The following is a 20,350-nucleotide window of genomic DNA, read 5'->3' as shown; positions in this document are numbered from 1 at the left end:
ATGTTTGTCAACTTGCTACTTTCAGTTCTTTCTTCTTCTTTTTTTTTTTTAGAAAAATATATCATGTTCTGATAAACTATATGTGCACAGACATGCGTGCATCATTTTTTCCATGCCAAATATCTGAAAAGTAGAAAGTCTGATCATATATGGAAAAGGAGTTCAACAACATCCACATTGTGTTTGTCCTCACACACACAATTACACAAATTCAAATTGATATCTGCAACCGTGAAGAACAGTCCTCATGTATGGAGTAAAATGGTAAGATTTTCTGCTGAAATTAAAGACATAAGGTGTTAATTATAGAAGTTCTATCATACATGTGTATATTTAAGTGAATTTATAATATTTATCTTTGGTAGTTAATCAGTAGCTTATAGTGTTTTAATTACTGACATATTATGCCACTAGTGCTGGAGGTCATCATTTTATCAATACATCTCAAATCTCTGCCCTTTGTAGTATCCTACAATTTGAGCTCCAGCTTTTCAAGAAAATAGCTTATAAAATAAAAGGGAGTCTTGCAAACAGTTAAAGCAATGAAAGCAAAGATGTTTCTCTACATAAAAGTAAACCATAAGAAATAGCACACTTATACATAAAAAATATAAAGTATGCTGCTACACATCCTTATGAACTAAAATCTGTATCAAAAATACATTGGTCTAAAGTTATTCAGTAAGTAAAACCAAAAAGTTTGTGACTAGAGGATTTAAAATAATCCCTTCCTTTAATAAAGTAAAACTTTCTCTCCCTCTCAATTTTATTTTAGTGTATAAAACTTTTGAAAAGTTTCAGTTAATAGCAGGTGCTTTATCAGAGGAGCTGGAATGTATGAAAATACTGTCATCCTTCTTTTGTCCCTTGTAAAATAACACCTGAGAGGGTTTTTCTTCCTTGTTGGCGGCTGTAAAAGTTGACTTGGAGATTATAAAAGGACATTATACCCTCATCAGGCAGACCATAAAATGACCCATGAGCAACACTATCCAGTTAAAGGTTGTATGGTTGATGGTCAAATCCCAAAAGTGAAAATCCTCTCACTGAATGGAATGTGTATTGTGTTATAGAAGATGTAGTACAATGAAAAATAGTTGTGCAATAAACTTTTTTTTTTCTTTGCTTTAGCTCACAGAGCAAGTTATTTTCCAGTTTGTAATCCTCATCAGCGGCAGTGTTTCTCCTTTGCAGATCCCTTAGGTTTTAGATGGGGGTTTTCAATCCATTATTACCACCAAAGAGACATCCAAGCTTTGGCTGGAGTTCATTCCACACCTCTCCCATCTGGAAAAAAAAAATAGCAAAAAAGTCAAAAGTCAAATCCTGGAACAGCTCTTAACATAAATATAACACACTGCATCTTAATATTGGTTAGTGGTTTGCATGTTTACTGTGTTATCTTCAGGAGCTCTGAGATGAACAGAAAGCCTATAAAAACGCTGGCCTATCTGAATTAGAGTGAAAAAGACTCAGTTCAGATTGAGGTATCTAATGACAGAAATATATGCTCTGCACTTTATTTGATTATATAACAGGCAAAGGTTTATAGGAGATTCACTTGTTCATGTGAAATGTAAGCCAACTCAAATCCTAGATGAGACGATTATCCATTCAGTGATACAAACCATCATTATTAGTTCTTTTGTTGGACTTTAAAAGCCAATTTAAAGCTTTGACCCTCCCTGGAGCAAGCAGTGCTGTGTCGATATAGAGGAGGGTCTGAAGAAAAATTATTTCCAGACATGCAGTCTCACCTCTCTGTGTCCTTGGACCTGGGAGTTAACAAAAGCCCCGAGAATGTGGGATGTGATTGGAAGGTAGGTGAAGATAAGCTGAGTCTCTTGATGAAGGCAGAACAGGGAGAAGTAGTTACGCAGCTCCATGGTCTGAATGGCGTTTTCTTGCTATTAGCAGAATGGAAAAATACAATGTGAAATCATAATCACTTATCAAGTGATGATAATAATCAGAAAAAGAAACATTTCCTGTGGGCAATAAAGATTTTAGGATTTAAAACATTGTCAAAAATCACAAGCCAGGCTGCATTAATCTCGGCATATTACTTTACTATTACAACAATGGGTTTTTTGCCATGCTACTGGCTATGTCAATCTGTCTGTGGGTCCAGAACTTTGGCCCAGAGTGAAATCTCAACAACTGTTGGGCAGATTCATGGCCCCCAGATGATGAATCCTACAGATTTTGGTGATCCCCTGACTTGCACTCCAGTGCCAGCATGAGGTGTTGTGTTTTTGTGAAATGTCTTTAACCAACTAACTAACTAACTAACTAACTAGATGGATTGACAATAAACTTGATAGAAACATTCACCTTCCCCTCAGGATGAATTGTAATTATTTTGGTGATCTTTTAACTTTCATGAAGCACCATCATCAAACCATCCGATACCTCAATTTATGAACATTACCTGCAAAACCAGTGACATTCACATCAGCCATTTGTGCTTAATGCTAACTGGCAAGTGTTAGCATGCGCAAACACAACACACAAAACTAAGGTGAACACAGTTAACATTATACGTATCAGCATGTTAACATTTTCACAGTAAGCATATTGCTAACGTTAACATTAGCAATTAGCTCAAAGCACCACTGTGCAAAGGTACAGTTTCACAGAGTTGCTAGCATGACTATAACATAGCACAGCTAATATCAGAATATTATTCAATTTTATATATTAAACAGTTACTGGACCCACATATTTAAATTACTGTACAAATCTTCTTAACTCAGTCATTTTTTTCTGTCTTGAGACCTAGATTGGACATTTGGCAGCTTTTATTTTGATAACATTACCTTAAAAAAAACAAACTGCTGCTTATCTCTGACAACATATCAGTGATAAAAGTTATAACACTGTCTGTTGATGTAATAATCTGATGCAAAGGTACTTTAAAGCACTCAGCTGACTCATAGTTGAAAATGTGGTCACAAGGGTTGATCAACTGACAAAGAGGCAAACAGCTGTATAAGCCCAGACTAGAGATGTATTTAGTATAAAAGTACAACAATACTATATACTGTTATGGGGAATGGTCCGGAAATGTATGAGTATGTATGTTCATAAAAACACAAGAGGAACTGCAGTCACAAGATGAAAACCAACAGGGATACAACTGTTGAGATGACAAACTCTGTTAACTGTCAGAAAACCTAACGTGACTCAGCTTTGTTCCAGTGTTTGAAATGGTGATTTGGTACATTCAAAGTGAAGCTCTTAATCACCATGTTATTTTATTTTAGGCGTCCACATTTAGTATGTCGGTATTTCAATACAATTAGATTGCTAGAAAAAAAATTAAAAGGTTTAATCCTGTGAGATATTGATGGTTATTAAACACTGCTAAAGGAGATATACTGCATGGGGGCACTGTCAGTATTTATACTCCAAAGTGTGAAATGGTTTGATTGACTTTAAAGAGCGAATATCTTGTTGCTTTCACACCTCAGAACTGGTAGGAAATGGTAAATGGTGTGAGAATTTCTAACCTCTCCAGATATCACACAGCATTTTTTATTTATTTTATCTATTTTTAACTAATGAGATATAATTTCACCATGTGTCATTTGTATGCATGTATTATGTGGAAAGCTGGATTTCTTTAATGAGTAATGGAAGGTTTGCAAGTTGCTGTGACAGGGTTGCTATGGTGTCCCGCTCAAGATGTGGCCAGACTGTGTGTTTAATGGCGAGTGGATTAGTAATAGACACACTCAAGCCAGTGTAGCATTTTATTTATCAAGTAGAAAATGAGTTAAAACAAAATGCAATCAGTGAGGAGGCAACCTGAGAGGCTAAAAATGTGTGTGTGTGTGTGTGTGTGTGTGTGTGTGTGTGTGTGTGTGTGGGGGGGACTGAAAGAGACTGATCACCTGAACAATTCGTGATTCAAGCTGCTCCACAGATGTCTGCTCTTTTGGCTGAACGGTGGCGCTCATCATCTGCCTCTTCATCAAACTGTACTTGTGCAGAGCTCTCTGGTGCTCGTGCAGCACGCCTTTCTCATGGCGCTCACAGAGATCCTAGAGAAAAAGACAGTCATGGTCACATAACAGCAGTTCTTATTTGCCTCAAAATGGCAAAATGTCATTATAAATTAATATGCAACAGCCAAGGGTGACAGGATCATAAAAATTACCATATACAGTATATTGCTGTTAATAGATTTAGTTGAGGAGCTATGAAAAATGCCACTTTATCTGCCCACCAGTTGCCTTGATAAATCTGAACAATCCACCCACTATTAAAAACTACACTTCCAAGTGAGATAGACTTGTTGGGTTAAAACTGACCATTACATAATATCCTGAATTTAGTTACTAACTGAACCTGGATTTATTGTCAATCTACAGCTCCTCATATCTCCCAATCAGAAAAGAAGTGATTGATTTTATTGCCTTGATGTGACATCAAACATGTAAACTTCAAAATAAAATCACCTGTCATGAAAGGTCGGGGACCCCTGGCGATGAATTTAAGTTAAATGAGTACATTAAAAAAAAAAAACAACCCAAAAAAACAAAAGCGAAACTGACTCACTCTGTACGACTGCAACAAATCCAGGAAAAGATTCAGTTTTTCCACAACATCATCCTCTTCCCGTCTGCCCTGAGGACATTAGCAAAACAACATTTATTACCCAGTGCCAGTTTTGGACGAGCACGGCAGAGCAGGTGGTGGGGATGAAGGACTGAGGGCTGTACCTGCTGAGCAGCTTTGTCAGATAGCACAGCGAACTCCACTGACAGACTCTTCAGTGACTGACGCAGGGTCCCCCAGGTGCTTTGTGAAGAGGCCAAGGCGGGAAGAGATGAAGCATCTGAGCCCAGTGCACTGCAGAGAACCGCATTATTACAGGGACATAATGTAATATTGTGGTGCCTTCGCTGCCAAATGAATTTCAAGCTCACAACCATGAAGAGACACAACAACACAGAGGACTTTGAATCATATTAACATTTGTTTTCTCAGTCCAAAACCTCTGGATAGTAGAGAAAGACTTTAACCTCATATTCATAATAATGAAATACCTGAGCTCTCTGCCAAACATGAGGAGATCAGTTGCATTCTCCTTAGAGCGCTCTGCCATTTTCTCAGCCCTGTCCCGCAGCTTGTGGAAGCTGTTGTGGATATTTCTAATCAGCTCTCTGCTTGTCGAGAACTGGGACTGAATGTCAGCGGGGAGATACTCCTACAGAACAAGTCCAACAAAATTTTAAAATGCGGGTTATTCTCTGAGGGCAACTGTGCAAGGATTTTTCTGTCGTACATACAGTTTGTGACTAACCTTTGCCTGGGTTGCAATTCTGTTGGTCATGAACTCGTCACCTGTTTTCTTGTAAGCATCGCGCAGCTTACTCTGAACATCCTGTTTGGGAAGAGGGGTGAGGAGTGGGTGAGAGGGAAAAAAAAAAGAACAAGACACTGAGTAGTTGGTACAGGATGCATCTCATTGTCAGTCATCATGACGTTATGGGCTTATTGTGCAACAGCCGGCGCTAGCAGTGAAACCAGGCAGCAAGTTACAGAAACTACATACAGAGCCACTGAAGGTGAGGAAGGTCTTAACCAGCTCGTCCTCTGAGAAGATGGGATGCCGTGCCACCAAGTTAATGAACCTGCCCAGAGCACGTCTCCTCCCCTCAATAAACTCCCGCTCGGAAACGGAGGTCAGCACTGTGGACGGACACCAGAGAAAACAAAAACTCATGGAAGAAGTGCAACAAAAGAGCACATTCAGCAGTAAAGAGTGGAAAGAGTTGCAGTGACTGATGGCACGCCACTATTAATGCCATTTGCCAGTTCTGTCTGATATGCCACTTCTGGTTTTTGACATGTTCCCGCCGTTTTACTGGCTTGTGGCGCCGTTTGTCACTCATGTTCCACTGTCATATACCAATTCTTACTGATACAGTAAATGCTGCTGCTAATTATTATATTATATTATTATTATACCAATGCTGTGTGACTGCAACTCCAACTTATCTGGCATATGCCACTGCTGACTATTAGTATTTCACCATGGAGTATCATGTGACAACATTATGTCACTGTTAGATATAATGTAAGCCAGGGGTCCCCAAACTACGGCCCGCGGGCCACATCCGGCCCGCCAAAGCAATTGGAGTGGCCCACTTAACGATCCCAGACAATCCCTCTAAACATCAACCAATTTTTATTAAATTGCATTTTCCTATCATAACATCATAACATATCCGTACTTAAAGGTTGGCATTCTAATTAAAATTGACCATAGTTATGAGCTATTTATAGTTAATAGTGGCTCATATTCACCTCCTCACACAATGGTATATTCTGACGTGACTTTGATCGTGACCGAGCCAGCGTCAAGCTGCAAAGTTCTGAGGTGGGAATCTGTCATGAAGGTGGTTGTGTCCTGCATAAACTTCATCAGAGCAAACGGACTTAAACACAGGCAGTTCCAAGCCTTTCTCTCCGAGCTAGAATCAGCCCACGGAGACGTGCTTTACCACACTGAAGTCCACTGGTTAAGCCGGGGCAGAGTTTTGAAGCGTTTTTACGACCTGCTACCCGAAATCAATGCCTTTCTCCTGACAAAGGGAAAAACTGTCCCAGAGCTGATCGACACAGAATGGAAATGGGACCTCGCCTTTGTTAACAGATGTGTCAGAAATTTTAAACGGCCTCAACTTGCAGCTCCAAGGCAAGGGAAAACTAATCTGACATGTATTCCCACATCAAAGTATTTGAGCTTAAACTAGTGCTGCTTATTGGACAGGTGCAAAAACAAGACTTCACCCATCTCCCTGCTACTCGAAGCTTCTCAGCTGAGAAACCGGCGGTCCCGTTCCCAACCGAGAAGTGCAAGGACGCACTGGAAACACTGAGGGCGGAGTTCGGTGTGCGGTTCCGTGAGCTTCATGTCCACGTTAAAGAAATCCGCACATTCCAGAACCCTTTTGCTGCCGACATTAACGACACCCTGCCTTCTCTTCAATTTGAGCTGGCTGAGTTGCAGACCTGTGATGTGCTGAAAGACGTATTCAGCCCCAACAGTCTGATCAAGTACTATGCTGCCCTCCCAAATGAGACCTACCCCAACATAAGAAAGCACGCAACAAAGATGTCCACAGTTTTTGGGAGCACATATATCTGTGAGCAAACTTTTTCACACATGAAGCTGATAAAAAATCCGACGAGATCAAGTCTCACAGATCAACACCTGCATCAGTCTCTGAGACTGGCTGTAACTGGAATGGAACCTGACATCGATCTCCTCACCAGTCAGAAGCAAGCCCACAGCTCACACTGATATGGTAAGCCTACTGATTTCAATAGCAATAGAATATTAAAAGATGTCGAGGTTATACGTAATGCCTGTTTTGTATAGGCCAACATGTTCTAACCTGATTCTGACCACTATTCTGTATTAATATTATTTCACTACCTGTAAAGAAAGAACACTTTACACATTTGTTAACTCAACTGTACCTGTTACAAAATCAATCACCTCATTTCGTTACTTGAAGAAATGTACCATCAGTTTGTGTTGTTATTTTCTATAAAATAAATGGAGATCTGTGGTACGCGCCCACCCCCCCCCCCCGGCACAGCATTGCGCCCAGCAAGCAGAGCTCAGCCGCCCGCCGGCCCCGCCGTGCGGCCCCCACCCGACATTGCCATCAGTTTGTGTTGTATATTTTCTATAAATAAATGGAGTATCTGCTATTGGTACTTCAAATAAAACACATGTGAAGACTTTTATTACTTTTTTTTGCAAATCCAAACCAGGGTTTGCGGGTGCAAAGCCAAACGAAGGGCAGCTACAATAAATTATTCATTGTTAATCTCCACAATAATACTGTGTTGTACACCTGGCCCATATCATTTCCTGTTATAGACTAACCTCGGGCCCCCCATCTGCAGAAAGGAAGTTGATGTGGCCCCACTGAAAAAAGTCCTTGGGAACCCGCAGGTTGTGGCACCTCATGCATATGAGAGATGACCCATGGCGGGCCGCTTCGAAAGGGAGCGGACTGAGAGGACTGCGGCTGACGATTATGTTACTCAGCGCTGACGAGCCGAGTCGTAGAGACCCCAATATTGTGGATCTTTGACAAGAACTTTTCGATCGCAAGCAAGTCGGGCACTCGGAGACGATACCGAGCATACCTTCCGAAGGAGCCGTGACTTAGAAGCCCTGGGTCGTGGGTACATGTAGTTGTTAGCGTGCGAGTGTCGTGGACGACCTTGACTACCGTTAAGATGCACTCGAAATTGTGGACTTATCGACGAAGTAAGCTTGGAATATATAAATCGGAAGAATAAACTCGGATGTCTCGCTGTCCAGTCATGATGTATTGATTGACTCTGTCCATGGGGTCGTCCCTTTACGGTAAGTGGAGCGTATCCAGAAGGGTGGTGGCTGATATTGATGTTTAAGCTGGCAGGTGTATCGGATCCTGAGTCGCGGGAGATCGAGCGCGAATACTTCGTGACTTTGAAAACTTTTTTTCGGTGTGGACATTCGACACTAGTCTTAATGGTATGATGGTATGTGTCATCTGTCAGCGATATGTAGAAAGTATGCTCCTATTGGTTCTCTTCTGGTTAAATGTGGCGCTCATAGAGACTGGCGACATATAGTTTATGCTGTATGCGTAGACGTTATGCGAGTCGGTATACACCAATCTGTGAGACTTGACTATAAATTTTCGATTCGTCTAGCTAAGGCGGGAGCCTCTGTAAGACGTGTTTACGAACCGCTTCCGAAGGCGAAGATGTACTTATAATTGGGTGACTGACATATTGCTTACTACAGCGTGAGTTATGTCCTGAGTACCTTTAGTAGACTATCTCATATATTGTCGCTGTCGTATTATAAAATGTGTTGGATAATTATATGAGAGAAGAGCAGATGATTGAATCTGGGTGGGTCCTCTTCCTTGGCTGTCATGCAATATGTGTAGGAGATGAATACCGTGCCCAGTGGCTGATGGAGGGGTGCGGCGGTGGGGGGGGGGACTGGGTGGGGGTGGGATTGGTGAGTGTTGTAGTGTGGGAGGGGATGGGTATGGTGGGAGGTGGAGGGTGGGGGAGGGGAAGGTGGGCGGGTGGGGGGCGGGTGGGGGGGGGGGGGGGGGGGGGTGTGGGGTGGTGGAGGTGAGTGGTGTGGGGTCTGGTGGGGGGTCGGAAGGGGGGGGGGGCGCGGGTGGGGGAGAGGGAGGTGCGGGGGAGAGGTAGGAGAGTGGTGGGGTGGGGGGGCGGCGGTGTGGGGTGGTTGGGGGTGTGAGGTGAGGCGATGGAGGAGTGGGAGGGTGGGGGGTAGTGTCGGGTTGGGGCAGGGGGGGGTGGGTGGGTGGGCGGGGTGGGGTGGGGGTTGTGTGGTTGTGTGGGGGGGGGGGATGGCTGGTGAGGGCGGGTGGGTGGGTTGGGGTGGGTTGTGTGGGGGGTGGGCTGTGAGTGGGGGTTGCGAGGAGAGGTGGTAGAGAGGGGAGGGAGGGGGGGGGGGGGGGGGGGGGGGTGGGGGAGTGGGGGCGAGTGGGGGGTGTGGGGTGGGGGTGGGGGTGGCGGAGGGTGGTTTGTGGGCGGTCGTGTGAGGTGGGGGAGGCGGGGGGGTGGGGGCTGGGGTGTGGAGGGGAGGGAGGGAGGGTGAGGTGGGAGGGGTGGGTGGGGGGGGGGGGGTAGAGTGGTGGGGTGTGTGAGCGGTGGGAGATTTGAGAGTTGGAGGAGGGGGGTGTGGTTGGGGTTGTGGTGGGGGAAGGGGTGTGGGACGGGTGTGGGGGGGGGGAGGAGGTGTGGGGGGGAGTGAAGGGCGGGGGTGTGGTGCGGTGGGAGGAGAGTGGGGGAGGGGTGGGGGGGAGAGAGGGAGGATGGGGGGTGGGTCATTGTGGTGGGGGTGTGGATTGGTGGGGTGGGGTGAGGGTGGGAGGGGTGGGGAGAACATGGTGGAGGGGGGGGGAGGTAGGGTAGGGTGGCGGGGCGGGAGGGGGGTTGGAGGGGTTGAGGGTGGTGTGTGGTGGAGGGGGGTGGGGAGAGGGGAGGGGGGGGGAGGTAGATGCGGGGGGGGGGGGGGGGGTGGAGGGGGGAGGCGGGGGGGGGGGTGAGGGAGGTCGGGGAGGGGAGGGGTTGGAATGGGGTGGTTGCGAGTGGGGTGGGGGGTGGGAGGGGTGAGGTGGGGTGTGGTGTGGAGGGGCAGGGGTTGAGTGGGTGGGGGGGTGAGGTGGGGGGGGTGGGGTGGTGATGGGGTGTGTGGGGGGGGGGATGGGTGGGGTGGTGGGGGGGGGGTGGGGGGAGGGGGGGTGTGAGGTGATGAGGTCGGTGTGGGTGGGTGGTGTGGGGGAGGAGGGGGGGGGGGGTATGTGTGTGGTTGTTAGCTGGGATGGTGGAGAGAAGGGCGGGGGGGGGGTGGTGGGTTAGGGGGAGGAGGTGAGGGGGAGGGGAGAGCAGGGAGGGAAGGGGCGGAGTGGGGGGAGGGCTGAGGGGGGGGGGGAGTTGGATTGAGTGGTGGGGGGGGGGGGGAGGGGGGGGGGGGGGGGGGGGGGGGGAGGTGGAGGGGGGTGAGGGGGTGGGAGTGGGGGGGGGGGGAGTGGTGTGGAGGGGAGTAGGTGTGTGTCGGGGGGGGGGAGGGTGGGGGAGGGGGGGTGGGGGGAGTGGGGTTGCTGTGGGGGAGGGGGGCGGAGGGAGAGGAGGGGGGGGGGGGAGTGGGTGTGGATGGGGTGGGGGGGGGAGTGGAGGGGGGGTGGGGGGGGGGGAGGGGGTGTGTAGGTGAGGGTGGGAGAGGGTGGAGGGGGTGGGTGTTTGCGTGTAGGTGGGGGGTGTGCGGGGAGGGGGGGGGTGTTGAGAGTGAGTGGGGGGAGGTGAGTGGGGAGTGTGGTGGGGGGGGGGTGTGGGGGGTGGGATGTGGGGGGGTGGTGTGAGGGGGGGTGGTGATTGGCTGCGGGGGGGGGGGTAGGAGGGGGAGGGGTGGGGGGTGTGGAGGGTGCGGGGGGTGGGAGAGAGGGAGGGGGGGGGGGAGTACAGGATGGGGGGGGGGGGGAGGACGTGGGGGGAGGGTAGGGAGAGGGGAGGGGGGAGGTGGAGGAGGTCAGGGGTGGGGGGGGCTGGGGGGGGGGGCGGGGGGGGGTGGGAGGAGGGGGTGGGAGGGGGGGGAGGAGGGGGGAGGGAGTGGGGGGTGGGGGGGGTGTGGGGGGGGGGGGGGGGGGGGGGGGGGGGGGGGGGGGGGGCGGGGGGTGGGGAGTCGGGGTGGAGGCGGGGAGTGGTGGTGAGGGGTCGGGGGGGTGGATGAAGGGGGTGAAGGGGGGGGGTGGGGTGGGGTGGTGGGTACGGTAGGGGGGGGTTGGTGGGGAGTGAGGGGGGGTGGGGGGGGGGTGGGGGGGGGGGGGGGGGGGGTGGTGGTGGGAGTGGAGTGGAGGTGGGTTGTGGAGGGCTGAGGGGGGGGGTGGGGGGGGGGGGGGGGGGGGGAGGGCGGAGGCGGGGTGGGGTGGGGGGGGTGGAGGGCGGGGGGGAGTGGGGGGGGGTGGAGGGAGGGGGTGGGGGCGGGGGGAAGGGGTGGGGGGGGGGGCGGGGGGGGCGGGGTACGGGGGGAGGGGTGGGGAGGGGGTGTAGAGGGAGGGGGGAGGGGGTGGGGGCGTAGGGGGGGGGGAGAGGGGAGGGGATGAAGGGGTGGTGGGGGGGGGGGGGGGGGGTCCCATTGCTGGTAAAGGGAGCACTACTCGAGAGGCTGGGCATGATCTTAAATGGTCTGTAACTCAGACGATGCGATGTCGAGTCCGGTAGACACCAAATTGGACGGTTGGATCAAACTTTTCTCGGTATGGACATTCACACTGTCGTTATGTGTGGCACCTCAGTCATATTGAGAGATGACCCATGAGCGGCCCGCCGGCGCCCCCCCCCCCCGGCACAGGCATTGCGCCCAGCAACAGAGCTTAGCAGCCCGCCGGCCCCGCGCGCCCCCCCACACCCCGGCACAGCAATTGCGCCCAGCAAGCAGAGCTAGCAGCCCGCGGATCCCGCGGCAGCCCCCTCCCCGGCCACAGGCATTGCGCCCAGCAAGCGAGCAGCGCCCGCCCCCCCCCCTCCCCTGTCATGTACATCAGTATTAGTGCTTGTTATTTTCTATATAAATTAAATGATGAGTATCGTTGAGTGTACTTCAAAATAATACACATGTGAAGACTTTTTATACTATTTTTTATGCAACATCAACAGTGGCTGGCCAAAAGCCAAAGCGAGGAGCTTACAATAAATGTACTACATTGTCAATCTCCACCAATAATACTGGTTGTATCTGGAGCCATATCAATATTACCTAGTATATAGTTACTAACCTTGGCCTCCCCATACTCAGAAAGGAAAGTATAGATGTGTGCTCCCCACTTGAAAAAAGTTTGGGGACCACAGGATGTGGCACCTCCATGCATATGAGAGATTGACCCAATGGTGCCCATGGGTCGATTAGAGGAGCGACTCAAGAAGCTTGGGGGCTAGATCATGTTACTCAGCGTTTTGCACGAGCCGAGATTCCGTGATACGCTCAATTGTGGACTTTTAACAAAATTTTCGTCAGCACACGATAGCGGGCCGGACTGACGTATTAACGACGGCATCCCTTCCAAGGAGCGACTTATGAAGTACCTGGGGCTGACATTTATGTTACTAGCGTGCGAGCGAGTCCAGGCGTAGACACCCAAAATTTGTGGACCTTTCGAGAAAAGTTTTTTGGAGAATTATTAAAACACAGGAATTATTAAACGTAAGCTCCGTCCCCGGCAGCATATGAGAGACAGTCGGCCCATGGCGGGCCCTTCGGAAGGAGCCGAGCTCAGAGCGGTCTGGGAGGCTCATATGTATACTCAGAGCTGTGAACGAGCCGAGATCCGTAGACACTGCAGAAACTTGTGGATCTTTGGACAAAACTTTTCCGTTGTGCATTCACACAGTGCTTTAAGTGTGTGGCACCCTCAGCATATAGAGAGTAGATGACCCATGGCGTCGCTTCGGTAAGGGTGAGGCGACTCAGAAATGGCTGTGGGCTGAGATCATAGTAGTACTCAGAACCTCGTGACGAGCCGAGTCCGTAGTACACCCAACTTGTGGACCTTTGACACAATTTTCGTCGCATGCAAGCGGCTCGACACTTAGAACGAGGCATCCCTTCCCTGAAGGGATCGACTTTAAGAAGCCTGGACGGCTGAACATATGTTACTCTAGCTGACGAGCCGAGTCCGTAGACACCCAATTTGTGGACTTTTGACAAAATTTTTCGTCGCAGCAAGCGGGCCTCGGACGACGTTAACGAGGCATCCCTTCCGAAGGAGCGACTTAGAAGCCTGGGCTGACATATGTTTACTCAGCGTGACAAGCCGAGTCCGTAGACACCAAATTGTGTGACTTTCGAATGAAAATAATTTTTGGAATTAAATTATAAAACACAGAATTTAACCGTTGTCCCCCGGCAGCATATGAGAGACCGCCATGGCGGCCCTTCGGAAGGAGAGGACTCAGAACGGCATGTGGGCTGACAAATGTTATACTCAGCGTGACGAAGCCGAGAGTCCGTAGACACCAAACTTGTGGACTTTGGACAAACTTTTCCGTTGTGGACATTCACACTAGTCGAATGGTGTGGCACCTCAGCTATTGAGAGTATGACCATGGCGCCCGCCGGCGCCCCCTCCCCCCGGCACAGCATTGCCCCACAGAAGTCAGAGGTAGCTGCGTGGCCCGCCGGCGCCCCCCCCCCCCCCCCGGGCACGGCATTGCGGCCCAGCAAGCAGAGCTAGCAGCCCGCCGGCCCCCGGCGCCCCCCACCCCCGCACAGGCATTGCGTCCCAGAGCAAGCAGAGCTAGCAGCCCGCGTGCCGCCGGCGCCCCCCTCCCCGGCACAGGCATTGCGCCCAGCAAGCAGAGCTAGCCGTCCCGCCGGCCCCCCCCCGGCATTTACCATCAGTTTGTTTGTTATTTTCTATAAAAATAAATGGAGTATCTTGTACTTCAAATAAAGTACATGTTGAAGATTTTTATTACTTTTTTTTTGCAAATCAGACGTGGTGCCAAAGCCAAACTGAGGCAGTCTACAATAAAGTATCATTGTAATCTCCACAATAATTACTGGTTGTCACCCTGGCCCATATCATTGTCCTGAATAGAGCTAACCTTTAGTGCCCCCATTCAGAAAGGAAAGTTAGATGTGTTGCCCCCACTGAAAAAAGTTTGGGACCGCAGGTGTGGCACTCTCAGCATATTGAGAGATGACCATGTGTGGGCCCTTCGAAAGGAGCGACTCAGAAGGCTGGGCTGACATATGTTACTCAGCGTGACGAGCCGAGTCGTAGACACCCAATTTGTGGACTTTTGACAAATTTTTCGTCGCAGCAAGCTGCCTCGGAGACGTTTAACGCAGATCCCTCCGAAGGACGACTTAGAGCCTGGCGCGACATATGTTACTCACGTGACGACCGCAGTCCGTAGAACCAAATTTGTGGACTTTCGAGAAAACTTTTTGGAAAATTATTAAAACACAGAATTTAACCGTGTCCCCCGGCACAGATATGAGAGACCGCCCATGGCGGCCCTTCGGAAGGCGAGCGACTCAGAAGGCTGGGGCGACATATGTTACTCAGCGTGACGAGCCGAGTCCGTAGACACCAAACTTGTGGACTTTGGACAAACTTTTCCGGTGGACATTCACACTAGTCTTAATGGTGTGGCCACCTCAGCATATGAGAGATTACCCATGGCGGCCCGCGGCGCCCCCCCCCCCCGGCACAGGCATTGCGCCCAGCAAGCAGAAGCTGGGCTGCCCGGTGGCCTGCCGGCGCCCCCCCCCCGGCACAGGCATTGCGCCCAGCAAGCAGAGCTACAGCCCGGCGGCCCGCCGGCGCCGCCCCCCCCCCCCCCGGCACAGCATTGCGCCCAGCAAGCAGAGCTAGCAGCCCGGCGGCCGCCGGCGCCCCCCTTCCCTGGCACAGCGCATTGCGCCCAGCAAGCAGAGCTAGCCGCCCAGCGGCCCGCCGGCGCCCCCCCCGGCATTACCATCAGTTTGTGTTGTTATTTTCTATAAAATAAATGGAGTATCTGTGGTACTTCAAATAAACACATGTGAAGACTTTTTATTACTTTTTTTTGCAAATCAACAGGTGGTGCCAAAGCCAAACGAAGGGCAGCTACAACAAATTATCATTGTAATCTCCACAATAATACTGGTTGTCACCCTGGCCCATATCATTTCCTGTTATAGACTAACCTCGGCCCCCCATCTCAGAAAGGAAAGTTGATGTGGCCCCCACTGAAAAAAGTTTGGGGACCGCTGATGTAAGCTCTCTAAAGCCGAGGGGAGCTGCAGAGTCGGGTGATATTTCTCTGCAGGTTTATCACTGAGGAAGCCTTTTCATATTGTCATTGTTTTCACATTGTCATTTGATACATTATTATAATAGAAATATCTATTAAAGCCACCTTAAGGTCAATTTATATAATGTACTATCCCTAAATAAATACAAACATCAAAGGGAAGTTCCACTGATTTTACACATCACAGTTTCTTCCTCAAGTGAAGCTGCTACTATAACACACCCGAAACTCTGACCAAACTGTTGGTGGTTGAGTTGCATTGTGAGTAATGTAGGCAGCAGGATTTGTTTTGAAAAGGAAGAAAAATGCATGAGATTAAAAAAAAAAAGAAAAAAGAAAAAAAAGATATGTCTTGTATTTTCTATAACATCTTTTATCATACTTTTTTTCTAACTGTCCATCATGAGTACACCACTGTTATAGAAGTTCATTGCTAAAATCAGCGGAACACTCTTTCAATTTACAGCAAGTAAATTCACCGTTGTCAAAATCTTACTGACATCCTCAGAGCGTCAAAAGTCCTCTGCACTTATTGTTGAAAAAAGGCACAAACACGTAGAGTACTGAAATAGATCTTGAGCTACACAAATCAATCAGTAGCATGAGAGAAAAAGAGCACAACTGGTGTGACGGCACATTTACATGAGTGAACTAAAACAGGCTCATTTTATGCATCAATTGTTTCCTTGTTTCTCTCAGGCAATAACTTTGATGAGCAGCGATGTCTGTTTGAAACAATAGAACCTGCAATAACAGCAGTCTGCATTGACATTGACAGTAATAAACATTTATTCCTTATCATTCAAAACCTCCTGGATATTCATGTTTGCATATAAACCCAAATAATAATAAAAAAATTAAAAAAAAGTCTGTAAATAATTAAAAGGTTCCAAAAGGATCGTATAAAATCTAAGATGGAATAAATGCAGAAACAAAGAAATACATTAGTAACTGTGTAGATGTCAGAGTGTTCAGACATACCTCCCTTTAACATCCTTTTAGGTGGCAGCGCCGGCACCACTCTGTAGGCAAACCTCTGTAGCAAAACCTCATGGAAGACATCAAAATCACTATAGCGTCTGTAAACTGATATTTTATAACGCTGAAAAATAAGAAGCAAAGACATAAAATGATCAGAAAATGAGAAAGTGCAAATAACATTTCTGTAGATTTTATGTAACTTTCAAATAAATTTAAAAAAAATCAGTATCATCATAGGTAAGATAAACATTTGCTTGCTTTTGAGGTTTTTCTAACGACTAGCAACAATAATTGATGCGTGGTAGCTTTTATGGGATGCCTTGCCTGGCTGGTGACCTGGTACTCCACATGTTTGAGGAACAGGCCCTTCTTCTCAGGTATGAGCTCCACCTGGACTGTGTCTATGACCAGCAGCTTGTCCAGCGTCTTGGACATCATCAGGGCGTCCTCCTGAGCTGGCTGCATCCTCAGTGCGCTCAGATCCTTTGGTTCCCCGAGCTGAGGTTTCGGTAACTCTGTCAAGCACACCGGCAGAACCAGCTTCTAATATTTGTTTTTCATGATTAAATCAATACATATAGGATCAAATGAATTTCCCAATAGGGAGGAATGCTGTTAAAAAAAACACTTTTCTCCGTTGTGCAGATTACTCCGTGTCCGACTCTATTTGTCTTTAGCTAGTACAGTATTGTGCGTGTGTTCTGTGATTTATCCCTTCCTGTACATTCCAAGAGGGTCATGAATTGAATGTAATGTACTGGGACAAATGCAGAAAACTTGTTCTTGTACAGCTGAGGAAGTGGCATGCTGCAAGCTGCTGTACTGGCCACACCTGAAATAACAGAGAGGGCCTTAAATAATCACAGAAGGTTGGGAATGGATCTAAGTCAAGCCAGCATAATGGCTACCTCTATGAAAACCATAAACGCCCCCCCCCCATCATCTTCGCACTCCAAGACTAGTGAAAGAATGCAACACTTAAACATAGCTTAGGCTTCTCTACCAAAATAAAATAAAACAAATGAAGATGAATTAAAACAAAATGTGAGCTTTTCTTCTGTTGTGAAAGAGGCTAAAAGCATGAGGTGGAAAATTGCTTCAAAATTTTATCTAAATGCTGCTAAAGGTCCCTCTGTTGCTTTACAACTATTACCATACTATGCAGTATATCTAACTGAAAGCAGTAAGTGTATATTCCAGTGGTAAACTGTCATAAAGGGCCAATAACAGAGTGTATAAAAGAAATATCTTGACCGTAGAGGTATATCTGAAGAATCACCAGGCTACTCATTAAGCAAAACCTTTACTGCACTGCTGTCACTGTAACACTGTAATGCTGTCACCTACCTTGTATGCAATTCTCCAAGAGTTTGGGGCTTGGCTGCCTTCCTTGCTGAGCAAGGGCAATCAAAGCAAGCGCTTTATAGAGGGACAACTTGCTCAGGAATCCATCTGTGGAGTCAACATGCTCAGCAATCTGAGAAGGACAAAGACAATATGACCTAAAGGTCACCGTTTTTCAGTCTGAGATCTAAATTCAACTGTGGTTTGCATTCCTCTATGCAAAAAAAAAAAAAAAAAAAAAAAAAAAAAAAGCTCAGCAGACACAAAAGCGATGATATGCGGTCAGGAGGTCAGGAGAAGGGAATTGCGCCTGAAATATACCACAGAAACTATACGCTCAGAACCATTTCATAACACTGATGTGTTGTAACGTTAACCTATATCTCAGCATTAAAGAAAGAAAAATCTAACAGATGAGGTGGTTAACAGTCTGCTAGGCAACACAAAGCTTTTGCCAGCCTGTTACTGATAAGAAATTACATCTGTATCTACTTTATCTTTATTGCCTAATAGCAACTCACAAAATATGTCTTATCAGAATCAAACTAATATTTGAGCAGGGATGCCATACACTCAAGTGTTTAATTTATCCATTTTGATTAGAGCAGCACAATTTGCAGACTATTTAATTCACCAGTCAGTAATTATTTCATATTCATTCATGGATGCATAGGAAACCATGTGCTCAGTGCACACCCCAGTAAGCTACAGACCCCTGTGGCTCTTAAGAGGAATAAGTGAATCTAGAGAGAAGATGTGATGGATGTATAGGACACACCTCCATTGTGTAAATTCAAGGCCTATATTTTGTACAAGTTGTATAAGGCAAATGTCAGTTTAAAGGATAAAATATAATGGATGTCTCTGTATCAAATTACAGTTATGCTTATCACAGCTTTTTTTTTTTAAATTTATAAACTGTTGTCTGCTGCAGCATCTTGATAATTCAAGTGTGAACCTCTCACCTGGCCTAATACAGCCTTGGGGAGATCGGTCCTTTGGAGCAACCGCTGAAAAACTTCAACCTGCACCCTCTCATCTGTCCTACAGCGGACGGCCACATATACTTCCCTGTAATAGGCAGGAACTGAGCCTAAAAGAGGAACAACACCTAGATAGCATCACAACCACCCAATATGAACAAATATCATTTTAATACAGTACCATAGTTTACATCTGTGGTACCCTGAGCTGGATATATGGTGATCATATCACCTTTTATACATCTACTCTTTTTATTTCCTGTCATATGACCTTATTTCATCCCAACACAGATAAAACAGTTTTGCTCTGATGGCCAAAACATTCCTATTTTCAGAGACAAAGAAATGCTTAAAGATTCAGTACGTGAACAACCTTATCAGCTGTACGGTATGTATGGCAGATAAATAAAGATAATACATCTCTGGTTATTTCAGTATAGGCCTGATAATGTACTGCTGAGTTCGGTACTGAAGAGACCAGCTGACAGTTTTCACGTGGCAGGAAAAAAAAAAGCATTAAAACTTTCATAAACCTTTTGCCCCTCTGACATTGTGGTTAACAGTAATATTCACTGCCGCTGTTCAATATCGGGTATCAAGAAAACATTAGCAGGTGATTTAAAGTAACATTATCTACTCGTGAATGCTTTTAAGATGGAGCTACTTCATTCCGATCGCAGTGTACCCAAAAGTTCTGATTGGTTAGTCCACAGCGCGACTTCAACGAGCACGAATAGCCACATTTTAAACACATCAAATCAAATATCTTTGACCGTGCTGACACCGCAACGCCGAACAAAACACTAAAGTAAGAAGGAAGCGATAAAGCAACACAGCGTTGAGAAGAGTGTGAGAAGTTTTCGCAACGTACCTTCATTGATCTCTCCTGCCATGGTTCAGAGTGTCATGTGAGCACAAGAGCACCTCCATGTGATTTCCTGAAGAAAAGAAAAAACAAGTAACTTATTTCTTAAAGTTGTAGTGAGCGCTGGTTAAAGTCCAAGTCTGAAGAAGAGCAGCTGTATAAACGGACATTCTCCGGTGACTAAAGAGTGTGTCATAATACTGGTGTAATTTAAACTTTACGCCTCTGCTTATGTCACTCAAACCAGAAGCTCTGACGATCGGTCTGCGGTTTACTAAATAATCTAGGGAATATTGTCTTGTTGAGACCTGTTTGTTTCCTGGTTTCATTTGTGCAAGTAAATTTGGTTTAATTTTCTGTTCCTCATTCTTAAAACCCGTAGGTATTAATAATGCTGCCTTCAGGGACTTTTCGTAAGTTTTAGCTTTTGAGTTACTGAAGTTGAAATCAAAAGGGCACCGCTACAGAATGGGCAAAAGCATTTTAAATCACGTTAAAACATGCTTTGCACATTGATTTAGCTTCTTGCTTTTAACCCATGTCAAATCTCAGAAATCCCAAATTCTGTTGTATACACTAAAGTTGGATTACCAACGAGGTAAAGCGGGCAACTGCCCAGGGGCTACATGTTTATCATTTGGATCCACACAATTTCATTAATCAATAATTAGTTGTTAATTTATTCCACATAAGTACAACAGCATCTATCTCAGGTCTTCCGTCCTTCATGGCCCTGGCCGTATTACTCCATCATAGCAGTACTGTAAGGCTGCAACCAATAATTATTTTCATTATTAATATGTCTGACAATTTT

The 20,350-nt window shown here is 47.0% G+C and overlaps 1 protein-coding gene across 3 annotated transcripts; it reads right to left on the bottom strand.

The window, feature by feature from the left end:
* Positions 1-24: 24 nt before the first annotated feature.
* snx8 (sorting nexin 8) lies at positions 25-19,787 on the bottom strand. Of its 3 annotated transcripts, XM_022739613.1 has the most exons (13): positions 19,543-19,787; positions 18,654-18,781; positions 17,692-17,821; positions 16,669-16,859; positions 16,345-16,465; positions 5,564-5,700; positions 5,312-5,392; positions 5,055-5,215; positions 4,728-4,857; positions 4,564-4,632; positions 3,897-4,046; positions 1,758-1,907; positions 25-1,287 (listed from the first exon to the last, which is right to left on the bottom strand). In XM_022739613.1, exons 1-13 carry the CDS (start codon positions 19,562-19,564, stop codon positions 1,207-1,209), a joined length of 1,551 nt encoding a protein of 516 aa, XP_022595334.1. In that variant the 5' UTR covers positions 19,565-19,787; the 3' UTR covers positions 25-1,206. The 3 variants fall into 3 exon arrangements, with proteins under 3 accessions (XP_022595334.1, XP_022595336.1, XP_022595335.1); XM_022739615.1 differs by lacking the exon at positions 18,654-18,781 and having other exon boundaries at positions 17,692-17,846; XM_022739614.1 differs by lacking the exon at positions 18,654-18,781.
* Between the last annotated feature and the right edge of the window lie 563 nt (positions 19,788-20,350).

The sequence above is a fragment of the Seriola dumerili genome, unplaced genomic scaffold (genome assembly GCF_002260705.1).
Source record: "Seriola dumerili isolate Sdu_G_001 unplaced genomic scaffold, Sdu_1.0 BDQW01000044.1, whole genome shotgun sequence".
In the NCBI taxonomy this organism is placed as follows: Eukaryota; Metazoa; Chordata; class Actinopteri; order Carangiformes; family Carangidae; genus Seriola; species Seriola dumerili.
This window is presented reverse-complemented; position numbering and strand designations above follow the sequence as displayed.